The 19,891-nt window shown below is 48.4% G+C and overlaps 1 protein-coding gene across 1 annotated transcript in view; it reads left to right on the top strand.

Annotated features, from left to right (window-relative positions):
• The first annotated feature begins 307 nt into the window (after positions 1–307).
• Positions 308–19,891, top strand: part of VWA1 (von Willebrand factor A domain containing 1) — a 46,820-nt gene continuing 27,236 nt past the window's right edge. The window contains exon 1 of the mRNA XM_060259456.1: positions 308–520. Coding sequence (XP_060115439.1) covers positions 451–520 — 70 coding nt within the window. The 5' untranslated portion in view covers positions 308–450. The remainder of the gene's footprint in view (positions 521–19,891) is intronic.

Consider the following 19,891-nt stretch of genomic DNA (forward strand, 5'->3'; position numbering starts at 1 on the left):
GGGGAGCTGGCGACTCTCTGAGCAAACCCAGGAAACAACTTTGGCCATCCCAGCAGCGCTGAAATCCAGCAACGTGAGTTTCCCCGTCCTCTCTTAAGCGAGTACAACTTTCCCTCCAGACGGCAGTAGCGGCACCCGCGCCAGAGAGGGAGGAGGGAGGGGGGGGGTTGGTTTTCTCCCTGTCAGAAAGGATCTACGACTTGGGGAAGGGCAGGGGAAAAAAAGAGAAGGGGAGAGAAACTGACTTGGGAGATTTCGCAACTGCGCAGGGAGAGAAATATTACCAAGCAGGGTGGTGGTGGGGGGGTTGTCTCTGCTCAAGGCGAGAGTGGCATAAAAAGCTGCGTTCTTGGACTCTTCTAGGCGAGATTCTCTAATATGACTGTGCTCGCTTCCGCCCGCTTCAAGGTTTGGGGTTTAAGGTAGCCGCCGAGGCGCAAGGGAATTGCTATGTATGCCCGACTCCTGGCGCTGTTCCTGTCGCTTCACGAGCTCCTGGGACAAACGATCCCGCACAGAGGTGAGTTAGTGGGTGAAGCCCTCCTGTTTTCTGTCCCACCCCCACCCCCACTCCCACCCCCACCCCGGGTTTTGTTGGGATCTGTTTGTCTTCCCTTTTAAAAAAAACAAACCAAAGTCATAATCAGAAGGTGCATTTGGATGTTTTCCAAAGTCAACTGGAGTTGGAGAAACGGAATCGGGGAAGCCAGAGATTCTCTGGTAGGAGATAAGGCAATTGATTGGAGCCGGCTGCCTTGGGCTGAAAGGTGAATCCAGGGAATATCTGGTGCACAAGTCATTCCAGGGGCGCTTTCTGAGATGGTGCATTTGGAGCCCAGCCTGCCGCCCTCCCTGGTTGGAAACTTTGCCTGTTGCTGTCCGAGAATCCGAAAGACAGGACGTATTTGGGTGGCTGATGGCCAAGGAAGACCCAGCAGGGTGTAGCGGTTAAGGAGTCGGAGGGGAACCAGGATCTGGGAGACCCGAGTTCGAAACCCCACTTGTACCATCATGGCAGCTTTGCTGGGGGACCTGGGGCCGCTCACGCCTGTTCTCAGCTTCACCTACCTGTTGGTGCTCACCTACCCCACATCGTTGTTGTGAGGCTAAAATGGAGGGGAAAAGAACAATGAAAACTGCTTTGGCATGATGATGATGATGACTATAGTTTTGATTATTATTATTATTATTATTATTATTATTATTATTATTATTATTATTATTTCAGGTGGCTAGCCATGTTGGTCTAAAGCAGCAGAACAAAGTTTGAGTCCGGTGGCACCTTGAGGTCCAACGACGTTTTATTCAAGGTATAAGCTTTCAGGTGCATGCTTATACCTCGAATGAAATGTTGTTCCTCTTAAAAGTGCCACTCGATGACGATGATGATGACAATTAAAAATAATAAGGTGTTCGCCCCCAGCAGCTTACACCATAAGAGAGGGACAACAAGCTTATTATTGGATCTGCAGGAATAAAAGGGCACTCTCTGCACCCACACAGCTGCATGTCTTTAAAGGGAGAAACATCCAGTGGCACCTTGTCGACATTTGCGACAAGTGAGGAGCTTTCGTGAGTCGCCGCTCAGTTCTTCAGATGGATCGAGACGGGTTGCCGGGTTAGTCTGTCTGCAGCAGCAGAAAAAAGCAAGAGTCTAGCAGCGCCTGGAAGACTAACAAATCTTGTGAAAGGGCAGGAGCTTTCATGAGTCACTGTTCCTTTCTTCCCAAAAAGCTGCTAACTAGCCTTTGAAGGCGCTGTTGGATGCTGGCTCTTTTCTCCTGCTACAGACAGACAAACACGGCTACCCATCTTGAGGCTTTGGCGGGGTGGGATGGGAAAGCAACATTTCATTCCAGCAGTGTTTCTCAAAATTTTACCAACAGGACCATCCCATGCCTTTCCCTTTCTCCACAGCTCAGTAGGGTTGCCAGCAGTTTGGGAGTGTGGGGGGGGGGGCATCAAAAAGTCCTACTAACAAAGGGATGTCCTTTAGCAGGTGATATTGAGCTCCACATGATAACATAAGAGAAGTCATGTTGGATCAGGCCAATGGCCCATCCAGTCCAACGCTCTGGGTCACACAGTGGCCAGAAAAATCCAGGCACCATCAGGAGGTCCATCAGTGGGGCCAAGACACTAGAAGCCCTCCCACTGTGCCCCCCCCCCCAAGCACCAAGAATACAGAGCATCACTTGCCCCAGACAGAGAGTTCCAACAATACACTGTGGCTAATAGCCACTGATGGACCTCTGCTCCAGATGTTGATCCAATCCATTCTTGAAACTGTCTATGCTTGCAGCCGCCTCCACCTCCTGTGGCAGTGAATTCCATGTGTGAATCACCCTTTGGGGGAAGAACGACTTCCTTCTTCTCCGTTCTAACCTGACTGCTCAGCAATTTCCTTGAGTGCCCACGAGTTCTCGTATTGTGAGAAAGGGAGTGAAGTCCTTCTTTCTCTATCTTCTCTATCCCAGGCATAATCTTGTAAACCTCAATCATGTCACCCCTCAGTCGACATTTCGCCAAGCTAAAGAGCCGAAAGCATTTTAACTTTCCCCGCCATGAAAAGCTTTTGCGGCCTCTTTCTACATATCCATTCGCTCTACAGCACATCTCATTTAGTGCTGGCAGGTTTGGTTTTTTGCTTTTTGTTGTTGTTGTTCCTTTTCTAAAGTACAGCCTCCAGAGCCACAGGTTGTACTTCATGGTTGTTTCATGGATAATTTGGGGGCAACCTTCAAGCCTTCCTCTCCCGGCTCATCCTGCCCTTTCTCTTCTCCTCCCATCCAGAGCCCAGCAGTGGGGTTGCCAACAGCCTGGAGGTGTCTGTGTGGGGGTGGGGAGGGTCCTGACCCTTAAATAGAGACTGAATGTGTGGAAATGGGAGGCTGATGCTTTTCATGGTAGGGGTCAGTGTTCCCTCGAAGCCAGGACTAGCCAAAATTGCTTAAGAGTTACATAGAATAAACGTCGGATGTTTGAGAAGCACAAGGCATGATCATCAGATATTTAAGAGCTGTGTGGAAGGAAGGCAAATAGATGGGGGGGAGAGGGAGAGGTGGAAAGAGAGCATCTTTAAGCTTAAATGTATTCACCAAGCCACCAGCTGGCTTGGAGAAGTGATTTAAAGAGACAAATCATAGCATTGGGGAGGGACGGTGGCTCAGTGGTAGAGCATCAGCTTGGTAAGCAGAAGGTCCCGGGTTCAATCCCTGACATCTCCAAAAAGGGTCCAGGCAAGTAGGTGTTAAAATCCTCAGCTTGAGACCCTGGAGAGCCGCTGCCAGTCTGAGAAGACAATACTGACTTTGATGGGCCAAGGGTCTGATTCAGTATAAGGCAGCTTCTTATGTTCATAGAATCATAGAGTTGGAAGGGACCTCCAGGGTCATCTAGTCCAACCCCCTGCACAATGCAGGAAACTCACAAATACCTCCCCCTAAATTCACAGGATCTTCATTGCTGTCACATGGCCATCTAGCCTCTGTTTAAAAACCTCCCTGGAAAGAGAGCCCACCACCTCCTGAGGAAGCTTGTTCCACTGAGGAATCGCTCTAACGGTCAGGAAGTTCTTCCTAATGTTGAGCCGGAAACTCTTTTGATTTAATTTCAACCCGTTGGTTCTGGTCCTACCTTCTGGGGCCACAGAAAACAATTCCACGCCATCCTCTATATATGACAGCCCTTCAAGTCCTTGAAGACGACGATCCTATCACCTCTCAGCCACCTCCTCTCCAGGCTAAACATCCCCAGCTCCTTCAACCTTTCCTCATAGGACTTGGTCTCCAGACCCCTCACCATCTTCGCCACCCTCCTCTGGACCCATTCCAGCTTGTCTATCTCCTTCTTAAAATGTGGTGCCCAAAACTGAACACAATACTCCAGGTGAATGCCTTCTCCAAGTCAGCTGCTGGGGCAGCGAGGGTTTCAAGAGCCAGACAATAGGTGTGAAAGAACCTCATGTGGCTCCCAAGCCACAGTTTGGCCACCCCTGCTCTAAGCTGAGTAGTTGTGAGCTAAGTTTCAGTTTTTTAAGAACGTAAGAGAAGCCATGTTAGATCAGGCCAATGGCCCATCCAGTCCAACACTCCGTGTCACACAGTGGCAAATTTTTTTATATATATATATCTATATATATACACACACACACACACTGTGGCTAATAGCCACTGATGGACCTCTGCTCCATATTTTTATCTAAACCCCTCTTGAAGGTGCCTATGTTTGTAGCCGCCACCACCTCCTGTGGCAGTGAATTCCACATGTTAATCACCCTTTGGGTGAAGAAGTAAACCTCCACACCATCCTCTATATATGACAGCCCTTCAAGTCCTTGAAGACGACAATCCTATCACCTTAAACCACCGGCTCCCACATTTTTGTCTTAGCTCGGGAAAAACGGCCCAAGAGCAAGCTAATTTATGCAGCAGCTTACAACTTTTAAGGTTTAAGGTTTATTGGATTTATAGGGAAGGGACAGTGGCTCTGTGGTAGTGTCAAGCAAGCAAGCAAGCGCATCTCAAAGCAACCAGTCCTTGATTTGAAACAAAGTATAGGTTTATTGATAATCCATGTGCTTCTATTGAGCCAAGAATTGGAACTGATACAGAGTAATAGCAGAGTGTATACTTAAGGATGGCACATCAAAGGTTCTATCAACACAGCTACAATTACCAAACAGTCCTGTATTCACGTGTGAAAGTTCACACAGTACTTTCTTTATCTCCCTGTGGTTATACTTCCTGGGTCCAGGCTTGGCTTGGGAAAATGTCCCTGGAGGCTTTATCTTCAAAGAGCAAATTCCTGCATTTGTTAGTAACAGCGAGAGAGGCTCAGGGAGGAGGCGCCGGCTAACTTTTCTACTTTGATGTGCCTTAGCTTTGTTTCAGGGTTAGTAACAGGTACAGTATAACAGTTATATTCTGATAAAACATAGACAGTTATAGCAAAATGGAACATTGCTTGACAGGTAGAGCATCTGCTTGGGAAGCAGAAGGTCCCAGGTTCAATCCCTGGCATTTCCAAAAGAGGGTCCAGGCAAATAGGTGTGAAAAACCTCAGCTTGAGACCCTGGAGAGCAGGGGAGGGATGGTGGCTCAGTGGTAGAGCATCTGCTTGGGAAGCAGAAGGTCCCAGGTTCAATCCCAGGCATCTCCAACTCAAAAGGGTCCAGGCAAATAGGTGTGAAAAACCTCAGCTTGAGACCCTGGATAGCCGCTGCCAGTCTGAGTAGATGAGACTTTGATGGACCGAGGGGGGGTCTGATTCAGTGTAAGGCAGCTTCATATGTCCATATCCTGCCCTGCCCACTGAAGCAGGCTCAGGGCGGCTCACAATGGCGACCCCAAAGGATTTTCAAGGCAAGAAAGGAACAGAGGCGGTTCTGCCGCTGCTTGCCTCTGTGTAGTGACCCTGGAATTCCTTGGCAGTCTCCTCTCCAAGGCTTAAGCAGGGCTAAACCTGCTGAGCTTCCAATATCTGATGAGATTGGGATATCCTGGGCCATCCATGGTGGGGCGTTTCATGATGGGCAGCCATGTTCCCTCTAAGCTGCAGAGTCTTGCGAGCAAAGATTTTACTTTGTGAGCAACTGGCATGGAAGTTGTGAGCCACCGCATCAATTGGTGTGCTCTGGGGACATCCTTCCTGAGCTAAGACAAAGAAGTGTGAGCCGGAGGCTAAAAATATGTGAGCTAGTGCACGCTCACTCAGCTTAGAGAGAACACTGGTGGGGTGGTAAATAACATCAGGAGCAGCCTCTATTAAGGGAAAGGATGTTTGATTCTCCATGTCAAGCATCAATATTTCGCAATAATCAAGCTTTTGTTTTTAATCAAAGACTTGCTTTATTGAAAACTTTATTACTTGTTCCAAGGATGGATCCCTTGGAAGTAATGATTGACATTGTATTGAATGGTATCTTATAGACTACTTCAAAAGGCAGGGTTACAGATCACTTAAAAAGAATAACATAAGGATGCAAATTGAGTTGAAGGTTCAAAGGCTACTTGCTAGTATCTCTTTTATGACTAAGGAATGTTAACATCTCAATTTCTCACACATTCTCTGCGAGCTGTGTGAATCTGGGGGAGAGGCACTTTACACCGTTAATACAAGGTTACACTAAACTTCCTGGATTCAGAGGGATTTATGCATCCACAGGAGGGAAGGGAGAGAAGGGAGGGGGGAGAGAAGAAAGGTATGGATAAACCAACACTGAGAAATAGCATGCTTGACACTCCAGGTTGTTGGCAACCCCGCCCGTCTTTGGGAGAGTCACAGCCCATTTTTTTATAACAATCCTCATTCTGAGAGCCAGTACGTTTCTGGTCGCTCAAAGCCGGATGGATCAGACCGGAGCAACAGAGGACCGTAGCAAATTCTCATTGCGTGACCAGCTGCAGTTGGGAGCGGTAAAACCATTGAGAAATAATTCAAGCAGGAAACAGAAACACGAAGAGTTCCTTGAACTTACAGAGCCAGGTCACTGATGGAGCAATTGTCCAGGGTCTTTCCCAGAGCTTGCTACTGAGATCTTTTTAACCGAAGATGCCAGGATTTGAACCTGAGACTTCTTGTCAGCAAAATGTAGGCATGGCCTCTGAGCTCTCCGTGTCTCTGTGACAGAATCAAGAGATCTCAAGGTAGTGATCTTTGGGCCCAGAGTCTTAGTCTGGACACCAAAAGCTACTACGCCAAAAGGTCAAGAGGGTGTATTAACTTGTTTCCATAAGATTTTTAGATGTAGATTTATATTTATTTGTTTACTTCAGAATTAATAAAGATAAAATATAGTCCCCTGCGCAAGCACCAGTCATTTCCGACTCTGGGGGGACGTCGCATCACGACGTTTTCACGGCAGACTTTTTTACGGGGTGGTTTGCCATCGCCTTCCCCAGTCCTCTACACTCCCCCTCCCCCACCTCCAGCAAGCTGGGGACTCATTTTGCCGACCTCGGAGGGATGGAAGGCTGAGTCAACCTTGAGCCGGCTACCTGAACCCAGCTTCCGCTGGGCTCGAACTCAGGTCATGAGCAGAGAGCTGGGACTGCAGTACTGCAGCTTTACCACTCTGCGCCACAGGGCTCCTTTCAAAATTAATACAGAAATATTAAAATAAAATAAAAGCTTGAGTAACTTGCTGGCTTAGGAGCAAGCGTCTAACCCTCCAGTGGGCTGGAGTGTTGTCATTTCCTGCCTCTGGCCTTTTGCCAGGATATTCCCGGTACCCATGCAGGCTGCATGGATCGTTCCCTTTGGCGCTCACTTTGCGCTGCTTTATGGAAGCGTGACTTGGCTGCCAAGCACCGTTCAGTGCTGCAGAATTTGCACTCTGCATGACCGTTCAGGGTTTTTCTCCTCCATCCATGCCTTCGTTTGGGGGGGGGGGGTTTACCTTTAACCAGACAGGTTAATGTTTACTAGCTGTTTGCCTCCTGCCTCTCCTCATTCTTCTTAACTGCCTCCTGCCAGGTTTTAAAACCAGCTTAAGAAGCACTTCTAGACCCTACAAGAACTAGTGCAGGAAGAGAGGTGAAAGATTTGTGATTAGGGTATATCTCTATTGTAAAGAAAATGGCTACTCAGCTCCACCCCTGCATTGAATGAGATGCAGCTCCCTGGAGGAAGAGGGTGGAGGGGCTGTGGCTCGGGGGAAGAGCATCTGCTCAGCATGCAGAAGGTCCCAGGTTCGATCCGCAGCTTCTCCAGTTTAAAAAGGACCAGGCTGTAGGTCAGGGATGGCTGAACCGCGGCTCGGGAGCCACGTGTGGCTTTTTCACACATACGGTGTGGCTCTTAAAGCCCCCATCACCCTGTCTGCCAGCTTGGAGAAAGCATTTATCTCTTTAAATCACTTTGCCAAGCCAGCCAGAGGCTTGGAGAATGCATTTAAAGTTAAAGTTGCTTTCTTTCCACCTCTCTCTCCCCATCTTCCTTCCTTCCTTCTCTCAAACATCTGATGTTCATGTTTTGTGGCTCTCAAACTGCTGATGTTTACTCTATGTGGCTCTTACGCTAAGCAAGTTTGGCCACCCTTGCTGTAGGTGATGGCAAAGACCTCTGCCGGAGACCCTGGAGAGCCACTGCCAGTCTGAGTAGACAAGACTGACTTGGCTGGACAGAGGGTCCGATTCAGTCGAAGGCAGCTTCCTGTGTGTTCAAACCCTGAATGAAATAGACAGCGAGCTACAAAGAGACAGGGAGCTCTCTGGCTGAGGGGCAAATCAATCAGGATGTCCGGATCCTTTTCCAAAAAAAAAAAAATCATTCCTTTATATGCCACCTTTGTCCCCCATAGGGACCCTCCAGCATCTTACATCCTTCTCCTCTCCTCCCTTTTATCCTCCCAACAACCCTGCAGGGAGGTGAGGCTGAGAGCTTGTGACTGGCCCAATGTCACCCAGCAAGCATCCCATGGCAGAGTGGGGGGGGATTTGAACCTGGGTCTTCCAGATCCTAGTCAGACACTTGTAACCACCGCACCCCGCCGGCTGTCTGGGTAGCTGGCCATCGCCGTATTTGACGCCATCGAATTCCACAAACTGCCCCTGTGTCTTGCTGGTAAATCTGAATCTTCATGCAGAGTCCCCAGTGCCAGATTAAACCTTGTGGAGGCCCCTAGGCAGTCAAAATCTCAGGGGGCCCCATGCAAATTATCCCTGCCACCCACAGCCCCTGCCGCAGCCTGCAGTCACCTTCTTAAAAACCACTTTCACTAAGCTGCAGGGGAGAGAAGAAGATGAAGATTTTGGATTTATATCCCGCCCTATACTCTGAATGTCAGAGCGGTCATAATCTCCTCTACCTTCCCCGCCCCCCACAACAAACATCCTGTGAGGTAGGTGGGGCTGAGAGTTCTTTTATAGCTGCTGCCCTTTCAAGGACAGCTTCTATGAAAGCTATGGCAGACCCAAGGCCATCTCAGCAGGTGCAAGTGGAGGAGTGGGGAATCAAACCCGGTTCTCCCAGATAAGAGTCCGCACACTTAGCCACTACACCAAACTGGCAGAGAGTGTAGGGTTGCCAAGTCCAATTCAAGAAATATCTGGGGACTTTGGGGGTGGAGCCAGGACACTTTGGGGGTGGAGCTAGGAACAAGATTGTGACAAGCATAATTGAACTCCAAAGGGAGTTCTGGCCATCACATTTAAAGGGACGGCACACCTTTTCAATTCCTTCCTTCTATAGGAAATAATGAAGGATAGGGGTACCTTCTTTTAGGGCTCGTAGAATTGGACCCCCTGGTCCAATCTTTTTGAAACTTGGGGGGCATTTTGGGGAGAGGCACTAGATGCTATACTGAAAATTTGGTGCCTCTACCTCAAAAAACAGCCCCCCCCAGAGCCCCAGATACCCGCGGATCAATTCTCCATGATTGTCTATGGGACTAAATCACCATAGGGAATAATAGAGCTCCCAGCAGACATTTCCCTCCCCCCCCCCCCGATTTCTGACGACCTTGAAGCGGGGGGAGGGTCTCCAAACCGGGGGATCCCCTGCCCCCACCTGGGATTGGCAACCCTAAGAGAGAGGCAAACTTGGCAATGATGCCAGCAGCAGTCACACTAGGCAAGTTGGGCAAAGAGCTGCGTGTGCAGGCTGGGAGGGCTGCAAGCAAGGGGGCGACGTGGGGGGGAAGCCGCCCTGGGGCCCCTAAAGGGTAGGGGCCCTTAGGCCGGTGCCTACTTGGCCTAATGGTTAATCCAGCCCTGAGGGTCTCTCGAATCTCACGTTTGCAGCATTATCCAAGAATGTGCTAGGCCCGTAAACAAACCCTCGAGGCTTCTGTTTTCAGGGCCTTCTGGAAAAGTTGAGCTCAAATCCTGGCAGGGCTGAATGGTGGGACTCAAACTGTAAAATGCTACTCCAGGAAGGAAAGCCAGCTGGCTCCGGCCCGGGCACGGTTTGCTGACGGAGAGGCAGGCAGCTCTGCCCCGTTTGAATGTTCGAAGGAAGCTGACGGTTTAATTGTGAGCCAGAATCTTAGAACTGAAGCGCTGGATGACAGCGAAGCATCCCAAGCCTCTAACGAAGCAGGATTTGCCTGTTGCCAAACGTTCCTTAATTGGGCCAATACGATTGAGTTGAATGTTAAAAAAAATTATGTAAATCATTTGACTTGGAAGCTCCGAAGCCTTATGTAGTATCTCAGTCCTCCACGTTTCCCAGTTAAGGAGGAAATGCTGTTCAAACAAATGACAAAGATGACCTGACTCCAAGGGTAACAGGAGAAGGAAATTTTTACGTACAAAACAGCAGCACATCTTACGTGACAGATTTGTGAAGGGACATTTAATCGACTGTGAACAGATTAACTTTTAAAAAGGTGAACTTGCTACAGCTCCAAGCCCAGGGAAAAGAGAGGTCCTATATAAGACGAAACACGGAAGGCAAGCAAGGGCCAAAAAGGCTCAACGTCTAAACCAGGGGTGGCCAAACAGTTTAACATAAGAGCCGCATGGAATAGTTGTTTGGGAGCCACAAGACATGAACCTCAGATGTTTGAGAGAAGGAAGGAAGGAAGGAAAATAGATGGGGTGGGAGGGAGAGGTGGAAGGAAAGCAACTTTAACTTTAAATGCCTTTTCCAAGCCAACCAATGGGGCGGTGGGGACTTGGAGAAGGCATTTAACATTAAAGCTGCTTTCTTTCAAGAGCCCCACAATATGTGTGAAAGAGGCACATGTGGCTCCCAGCCCACAGTTTGGCCACCCCGATCTAACCCATTAAGAGGGCAGGGCCAAACCCCAGAAGTACCAAGTAAGAGAATTTTCTTAACCCTTTCCCTCCCAGATCCTCTTACATGCAGAGTTATAATATCCAGGCCTCATTTTGGGTAGGAGCTCACAGGAGCCGGGTTCCAGAACCTCTACATTTTATGGTGCTCTTTCTTTCTTATCCTGCCCCCCCACCCCCCCAAAAAATTGCTTCTGGGCTCCATTGTTCAAACCCCCTGTGAGAATTTTACTGAACTCTAAGATTTGACAAATGTCCTAATATTTTTTCCCCACCAAAAATGAGGAAATAACCAAAACATATAAAGCAGACAGATGGAAAATCTTCCTCATGGTGCTGTGGCCGCATAGGAGAAAAGTAATTTTAAAAGTATGATGGAAGTAAGGTTTGCTTATGACAATTCTAACTCAGAAAGCATTTTAAGGTAGATATTGAGCTGGTATCGTTTAATATGCCTTCTGGTGAGGTCAGGGGTTTGTGGCATATGCAAATGAGTTGGGCTAATGAGCCCCAGCACCTTTTTGTCTATGAAATGACACCTGATAATATTCAACGTATATGGGCTGGATTCAAGTCAGTGAGGTGCATCTTTTGGTTTACAGGATCAGAATTAATTTTTTTTAAAGAGTAGAATTGGTTATAATCCAGTAAAGCATGCAATGTGTATAGCGCAATCCTAGATGTGCTTACTCAGAAGTAAGTCCAGCTTGTTCGGTGGGATTTGTCCCCAGGTCAATGTGCGTAGGATGGTTGCCTTAGTGGATTAACCAGTGCATTAATGGACAGATTTTTCATTGATCGGAAAAATTGCCCAAGATGTATCTTTTTCAAAATGTTCCTTTCCATGCAAAGGATTAGGGGAAAGTGCAGGTGACAGAAACTATTTCGGAACACCTCTTCTCAAAAGGGTGACATTGGTCATTTAAAAAAGAGTATATTTTTCCTTGGAATTTTTTTTTCTTTGTAAGCAAATGCAGGCAGTTTAATTGATCGATTCTGCCTCATTCAACGGATTAATGTATTTAATCATACAATGGTCTTCAGTCCAACATCCCATTCCTAAATGCCTCCAAGGTGGGTATAAACATTCCCTATTTCCTACCAGCATCTACTCCGGGGTGTCAAACTCACTCATTATGAGGGCTGGATCTGACATAAATGAGACCTTGTTGGGCCGGGCCGAACCATGATGGGCTGGGCCATGTGTGTACCTATTTAAGATTCGGTAGCAGAGACATAAATGTTATAAAGAACACAGAAACAAATATATATATTTTTAAAAACTTAAAACATGCTTGAAACGTTAGCACTCATTGGTCTTAAAGATGCCTTCTTTGTATCTCTCCCAAGGGAACCAGGGAACTGGGCAAAGGAAGCTCTGGCTCTTTCCTTCCTTCCCCAGGGGATTGGCGGGGGGGGGGGGACTTCAGCCAATAGAAGGAGGAGAGGCTTGGTTTAGTAGCTCTGCTGTGCGATTGAGAGAGCCTAGCAAAGAAAGCTTTTCCTCTCTCCTTCCACCCCAAAGGAGGAGCCTCAGCCAATGGAGAAAATAGAGACTTTGTAGCTCCTGTGTGATTGAGCAAGTCTGGCAAAGCAAGCTGTGATGTAGAAGGAAGCAAGAGGGAGAAGGAAGCAGATGACAGCCAGTTGCCCCGGGGGCCTAATAGAAGCCCTCTGGGGGCCTGATTAGGCCCCCAAACTGCATGTTTGACACCCCTGATCTACATAATTCTGTAAGGTATATAACTCCTGATCATAGAGATTCCATTTTAGCTCTTCCATAAATTGGTCTGATTCTTTTTTATGTCACTTCAAGTGACAAAAAGCCCTTCTGTGTCAGCAGTTTTCCTCCAGTCTTTTTGCTTTCAGTCCCCTGGATATTTGGTATCTCCTTTCTCTGCACATGGAGAGTCAATTTTCTTCTTTGGTCCATCAGCAGCTCTTCCCCTTATCTCCCTTCCCAGCGCCACACCATTTTCTCTTGCAAGGAATAAGCTCAAGGAGTTGGAAACCAAAGAGGTGGGGGGTTAATATGCAATTAACGGAGACAGGCTTATTTCTCTGGGCTGTGCAGAAATGGTGCATTGCTTTTTATCACCTCGGGAAGAAGCTGCTATAAATCAAGCATACCGCGTTGCATATGCGCACTGCAGCTGAGTGGGCACAGAGCCTGGTCTGGCATTTATAGATGTGCTTCATTTATACAAAATAGCAAAAGAGTCCAGTAGTACCTTGATGACTAACAAATTGTAGTGTGGTGTAAACTTTCGAGAAACACAGCTCTCTTCACCAGATGTTTCTAAAGGTAGTCGTTACCGACCCATGGGGTGACGTCACAAAAGTATGTTTTCTTGGCAGAGTTTTTGTTATGCGGTGGTTTGCCATCGCCTTCCCTAGTCATCTGCACTTTACCCCCAGCAAGCTGGGTACTCATTTTACCGACCTCGGGAGGAGGGAAGGCTGAGTAAACTTTGAGCCAGCTACCTGAATCCAGCTTCCGCTGGGATCGAACTCAGGTCGTGAGCAGAGCTTGGACTGCAGCGCTGCAGCTTTACTACTCTGCTCTCAACAGCTTATGCTACAATAAAACGTGTTAGTCTTCAAGGTGCTACTTAGGGTTGCCAACTCCAATTCCAGAAATATCTGGGGACTTTGGGGGTGGAGCCAGGAGACACTGGGGTGGAGCCAGGAGACACTGGGGTGTGACAAGCATAATTGAACTCCAAAGGGAGTTCTGTCCATCACAATTAAAGGGACCTCACAACTTTTTAAATGCCTTCCTTCCCTCCACCCTCCCCTTCTCTGATTTCACCTCAGAGGCGGGGCGGAGCGGGCTCAGCCTGACCTCTCAGAGGAGCAGCTACGGTGAAGCAGAGAAGAGGCGGCAGCAGCGCAGCAGTGTCGCCCACTCTGAGATGGGGCGGCTCGCCACGCTCCTTGGCGCCGTTTCCCCCCCTCCCCCCACTTCCATTTTTTTGGGGAGTGGGGGAAGAGGCTGGAAATCCTGGGGTCCCCCGTCAGGGTGGGAGGGTTGGGAAGCCTAGTGCTACTGGACTCTTTACTGTTTTGCAGCAACAAACTAACACGGCTAAGACCTCTTCATTTATAACCTCGCCGTTCTCTCCAGCGGGGACCCTTGGCTGCTTAAGTCATTCTCTTCTTCGCCATTTTGCCTTCGCAACAACCCTGCGAATAGGGTTACCAATCCCCAGGTGGGAAAGGAAACAATAGCAAACTGTGTAGCGCTAGAATAGCAATTATAGTGTAACAACAAAGCCCTTAAAGGGAAACGTCCATAGGCAATTAGAAAAACATATTGTCCTGCTGCATAAAGAGTCTCATAACAAAGGCCGTCTTCTTCCGACACGATGTCAATAAGCCCAATAGAAGAATCAAGTCAATTCAAGGGACCGGTTTCGGTTTCAAAAACCTTCATCAGCCAAGCTTTGCTGTTTAGTACGTCATGGCTACAAGCCAAATAAAGAAAAGATCACTTGCTGTTTGAAGCACCAGTCTTTCCTGTTTAGGACAAAAGTTCTGTTATTTTCTGGCTGGTAATTGCTTCTCCTCCAGGTGGGGGCAGGGGATCCCCCAGTTTGAAGGCCTCCCCCCCCCACTTCAGGGCCATCAGAAAGTGAGGGGAGGGAAATGTCTGCTGGCCACTCCATTGTTTCCTATGGATATTGATTCCCATAGGATATAATGGAGAATTGATCCGTGGGTATCTGGGGCTCCAGAGAGGCTGTTTTTTGAGGCAGAGGCACCAAAATTTCAGCATAGCATTCAGTGCCTCTCCTCAAAATACTTCCCAAGTGTCAAAAAGATTGGACTACGGGGTCCAATTCTATGAGCCCCTAAAGAAGGTGCCCTTACCTTCCATTATTTCCTATGGAAGGAAGGCATTTAAAAGGAGCACGGCCCCTTTTAATGTGATGGCCAGAACTCCCTTCAGAGTTCAATTGTGCTTGTCACGCCCTTCCTCCTGGTTCCACCTCCAAAGTCCCCAGATATTTCTTGAGTCAGGCTTGGCAACCCTACCTGTGAAGTAGGCCGGCCGGAGACTCTGCCGCCAAGCTAGTTTCCATGACGGAGTGGGGATTCAAACCTGGGTCTCGCAGAACCTATCAGATGCTCAAAACACTACACCACACTGCTTCTTGGTAGCTCTAGGTGGGCAAACGGAGAGAGCTTCAAGCAAGGGATTTGAACTCAGGCGTCCCCGGGCTGAGCTTTAGAGTTCCTAACCATTACACCACACTGTTTCTCAGGCTGGTTCTAATTCGGTGACCCCAGAAGTCCAGCTAGTTCTGGTTTCTTCCCCCTCCCCAGACTATCCTTGCTTTCTAATAGAACCTTCCATCACCATCCCTAATTTTTTTGATGTTAGCAGGGCTTTTTTTGAGCAGGAACGCAGTTCCAGCTGGCTTGGCATCAGAGAGTGTGGCCTAATATGCAAATAAGTTCCTGCTGGGCTTCCTCTACAAAAAATCCCTGTGCGGAACAATAGCGCCATCAGGGGGTGTGGCCTAATATGCAAATGAGTTCCTGCTGGGCTTTCTCCACAAAAAATCCCTGCGTGAAACAACAGTGATGTCAGGGGGTGTGGCCTAATATGCAAATGAGTTCCTGCTGGGAGGTTTTCCCTACAAGAAAAGCCCTGGGTGTTAGGAATACTTTATTGAACTCTTATTTGCGTTACTTATTTACTCATTTATGCTCCACCTTTCTCCCCTTCGGGGGACTCAAATCAGCTTACACGGTTGTCCTCGCCTCCATTTTATCCACACAACCACCCTGTGAGGTAGGTAGGCTCAAAGTACGTGAGTGGCCCAAGGTCACCCTGTGAGCTTCCACAGCAGATGGGGATTCAAATCTGGATCTCCCAGCTCCTAATTGGACAGTCTTCAGGGTTTGCTTACCTCCCCTGAACCTCCTGAAGTTAAATATCACAGTGGGATGTGCATAAAAAAGGGAGTTCCCTGTGCAAGCACTGAGTCATTACTGACCCATGAGGCAATGCCACATCGGGACGTTTTCTTGGCAGACTTTTTATGGGGTGGTTTGCCATTGTCTTCCCCAGCCATCTACACTTTCCCCCCAGCAAGCTGGGTACTCATTTTACCGACCTCAGAAGGATGGAAGGCTGAGTCAACCATGAGCTGACTACCTGAACCCAGCTTCCATCCGGATCGAACTCAGGTCGTGAGCAGAGCTTGGACTGCAGTACAGCAGCTTACAACTCTGTGCCATGGGGTTCTTATAAAGGTAGTCCCGTGTGCAAGCACCAAGTTGTTACCGACCCATTGGGTGACATCACATCAGGATGTTTTCTTGGCAGATTTTGTACGGGGTGGTTTGCCCTTGCCTTCCCCAGTCATCTACACTTCCACCCCCCCACCCCCCACCCCCAGAAAGCTGGGTACTCATTTTACTGATCTTGGAAGGATGGAATGCTGAGTCAACCTTGAGCATACATCTTGTCTTCGATGCATGTACAAGTAAGCACATGAGCCTGAACATGAAGCTGCTATGCAGAGCTCAACTGGCCTTAATGGTCATTTCAGTCAGCATGTCTTTAAAGATCAAGTATCCTCTTGGCTTTTAAACCAGCATGGGGCAAACTGTTGTAGGATCAGTAATATACACAGCACACAGCAGGGCGTCTTCAGCTATGAGTAATAGGCATGCTGTGCATATTGGGTGGGGTTCGGGTGTGATTCTTGAACCTAAGTAAATAGCTGCTCAGGGGTTGCTTTGAAGAAGAAGAGGTGCTGGAGCTCCTTAGCACAACACATTCGCATCTGCCACGCACCTCTGACATCACTGGAGGTGTACGCAATTTTCTCAGCTCAGCATCTACCTTCAAACGCTTCTTGAATTAGAATTGTCATCATAAAACCTTACTCCCATCATACTTTTCAAATGACTTTCTCCTATGCAGCCACAGGGTCATGATGAAGATTTCCATCTGTCTGCTTTCTAAGTTTTGGCTATTTTCCCATTTTTTGCAGGGGGGGAATATTAGAAAGTTTGTTCAGCAAAATTCTCCCAGGGGGTTTGAACAATGGAGCCCAGAAGCGAGGTTTGTTTTTTTTTTGGGGGGGGGGAGGTTAAGAAAGAAAGAACACAATCAAATGTAGAGGTTCTGGAGTTCTGTTCCTGTGAGCTCCTGCCCAAAATGAGGCCTGATGCTGCTTATAAACATTGCCCCTGTGTTCAACTGTGCAACACCAGAAAAGAAGAAGAAAATATTGGATTTATATCCCGCTCTATACCTGTGGTGCAGAGTGGTAAAGCTGCAGTAGTGCAGTCGGAGCCCTCTGCTCACGACCTGAGTTCGATCCCAGCAGAAGCTGGTTTAGGTGGCCGGCTCGAGGTTGATTCAGCCTTCCATTCTTCCGAGGTCGGTCGAACGAGTACCCAGCTCGCTGGGGGGAAAGTGTAGATGACCGGGGAAGGCAATGGCAAACCACCCCGTAAAAAGGTCTGCCATGAAAATGTTGTGAAAGCAGCGGCACCCCAGAGTCGGAAACGACTGGTGCTTGCACAGGGGATTTTTCCTTTCCTACACTCTGAATCTCAGAATGGTCACAATCTCCTCTACCCCCCCACCCCACCCCACAACAGACACCCTGTGAGGTGGGTGGGACTGAGAGAGCTCTCCCAGAAGCTGCCCTTTCAAGGACAACTCCTCCAAGAGCTATGGCTGACCCAAGGCCATTCCAGCAACTGCGAGTGGAAGAGTGAGGAATCAAACCCGGTTCTCCCAGTTAAGAGTCTGCGCACTAAACCACTACACCAAACTGGGGACAATGTTGGCTGGGCAATGTTCTTGCTCCGCTTGTTCTGCCATGCAGGGTGAAGATCCGAGATCTGCCAGGGAAGGGACCAACATGCTTCATGCAAGCTAAGGCATGCTGGCTTTGGAGGTGCTGTTTTAAAATGAGCTCAGATCCAGCAATGGACTTTGCCCTTTGCTTTTCCCACCGACACTCCTGCCCCTGTGATTGTAGGCAGAGGCAGATCTGATTGGCGGATGTGGTTGACGGGACTCTGTGGTGGGTCTGGCTCGCCTTGCGCTTGACCCCTTCTCCTCCCCGTGGGGGTGCTCTCTGGGTGCTGGGATGCCTCTCTCCCCCATCTTTGATGACTCAGGAATCCAGCCAAGAGCGAGGTTAATTAAACAGTTAGGTGGGGCATCTTCCAGCGAGAAGAGAACACTCAGCACTGCCCAAGGGCGGCTTTGCAAACAGCAGGAGGAAACGGCAGGCATAGGGGGTGCCAGGCCAGAAGACAGGGAAGAGTAATGTTCTTTTTTAAAAAAAAAATTCCAGCCTTCTTCCAACAGCAGAGTTAACTCTCTCTCATGTTTAAGTCCAGGGCTTTTTTGGGTAGAAAAAGCCCAGCAGGAACTCATTTGCATACCAGGTCACACCCCCTGATGGCACCATTGTTTCACACAAGGCTTTTTTTGTAGAGAAAGCCCAGCAGGAACTCACTTGCCTATTAAGCCACACCCCCTGATGTCGCCATTATTTCACACAGCTGGGCAGCCATGTGGGTTGGAAGCAGTAGAACAAAGTAGGAGTCCAGTACCACCTTGAAGACCAACAAAGGTTTATTCAGAATGTAAGTTTTCGTAGCTGTGCATCCCTCAGACAGGGGAATGAGGTACAGTGAGCAGAAATACATATAACTGGTGGGTTAAGAGTGTAAACTGATACAGAGTTAGGATCAAACGGCAAAATAGTGTAATAAATCGGAAGACCGCTCGATAGCATTTGTACGGGGAACCAATAAAAGGTAATAAAAGTTGCCTGTTAATTGATCTTGCGACAAGTCTAGGTAAAGCAAAAGAAAATGTTTTGACTGGATGATCTGGGCTGTGAAGACGGTAGGCTGGTTGGCTCTGTGAGGACCTTGAAAGGAAAACATTAGACTTGCTAGGGCTTTTTTTGTAGCAGGACCTCCTTTGCATATTAGGCCACACACCCCTGATGTAGCCAATCCTCCAAGAACTTACAGCGCTCTTAGTGCAGGGCCTACTGTAAGCTCCAGGAGGATTGGCTACAGCAGGGGTGTGTGGCCTAATATGCAAAGGAGACTTCCCATTACTAGATCAAACCAAAGAGTCTCCTAGCCTAGCGCTTTGTTTCCCACAGCAGTCAGCCAGACACCTGTGGGCACCTGCCATTTGGCACACTGAACTGATTCTGAACTGTCGAGGATAGGAGATCGCCAAACACTGTTGTTTTCTCAGCTTATCTTTCCAGCTCAAGAACACACCCCTTCTTGGATTTCAAGAGAGGCAACAGCAGAGTCAACAAATAAGGCATTACTGCAGATGGAGGAGAATCTTTGGCCGTTTGTAATGGAGGGAGGGGGGAATCAATCAGTATTTTTGGCACAAGGAAGGGGAGAGCTGTCAAGAACGTTGCTCTTCAGCTTTGGAAAGGATGTTCCCTCTCTTGGGATTCAGTCCAGCCTTCCTCATCATTTCTCAACAAGACGTCAATTATGGTTCCCCAAAGGATTTGGAGTTTATGTATAACTGTGCTGGGCCTACCATCCATTTCACGAGCGTGGTCAGTCTCTGGAAAGCGCGTTCCTGGTGTGGTTTGATGAGTCAGTCACAGGGACGGAGCGGAAATCATCTCTCTGTTTAGTCTCTTGGTCTTTCTCCCGCTAGGAGAAGGAATACCCAGAACCTGATAGCCCGCTGAAGTTCCTCTCTTCTGCTAGCAACTTCAGGCCTGAGTTACTGAGGCATCTGCGAAAGGAGCTGGTGTGAAATCTTACTAACCTCAAGAGGCAGCTTTGGAGAATAACAAATCCTAATTCTACCAATTGTCTTCATAGGCTTCCCAATCCCAGGTCCCAGCGAGGGATCCCCTGGTTTTACAGGCTTCCCCCCCCCCCGCCCCCAGCCAGCTGGCCAGCAGGGGGGGGGAGCCCCGCCCCCACAGTCACCATGGATCTCTAGGGCTCCAGCAGGTTTAGAAACCTACAAACAGGGTGTTTCTAAAATGTGTGCCTTTAAAGTGGACCAGGAAACAGGAAGCGCTTCATGGGGAAAGGTCAGCAGCACAGACCCTCCGTTTCTTTTTGCTTTCATTTTCAGAGCAAGTAAAATTGTGGAGGAACCAGACCCA

This window comes from Heteronotia binoei, chromosome 18, assembly GCF_032191835.1.
Source record: "Heteronotia binoei isolate CCM8104 ecotype False Entrance Well chromosome 18, APGP_CSIRO_Hbin_v1, whole genome shotgun sequence".
Classification (NCBI taxonomy): domain Eukaryota; kingdom Metazoa; phylum Chordata; class Lepidosauria; order Squamata; family Gekkonidae; genus Heteronotia; species Heteronotia binoei.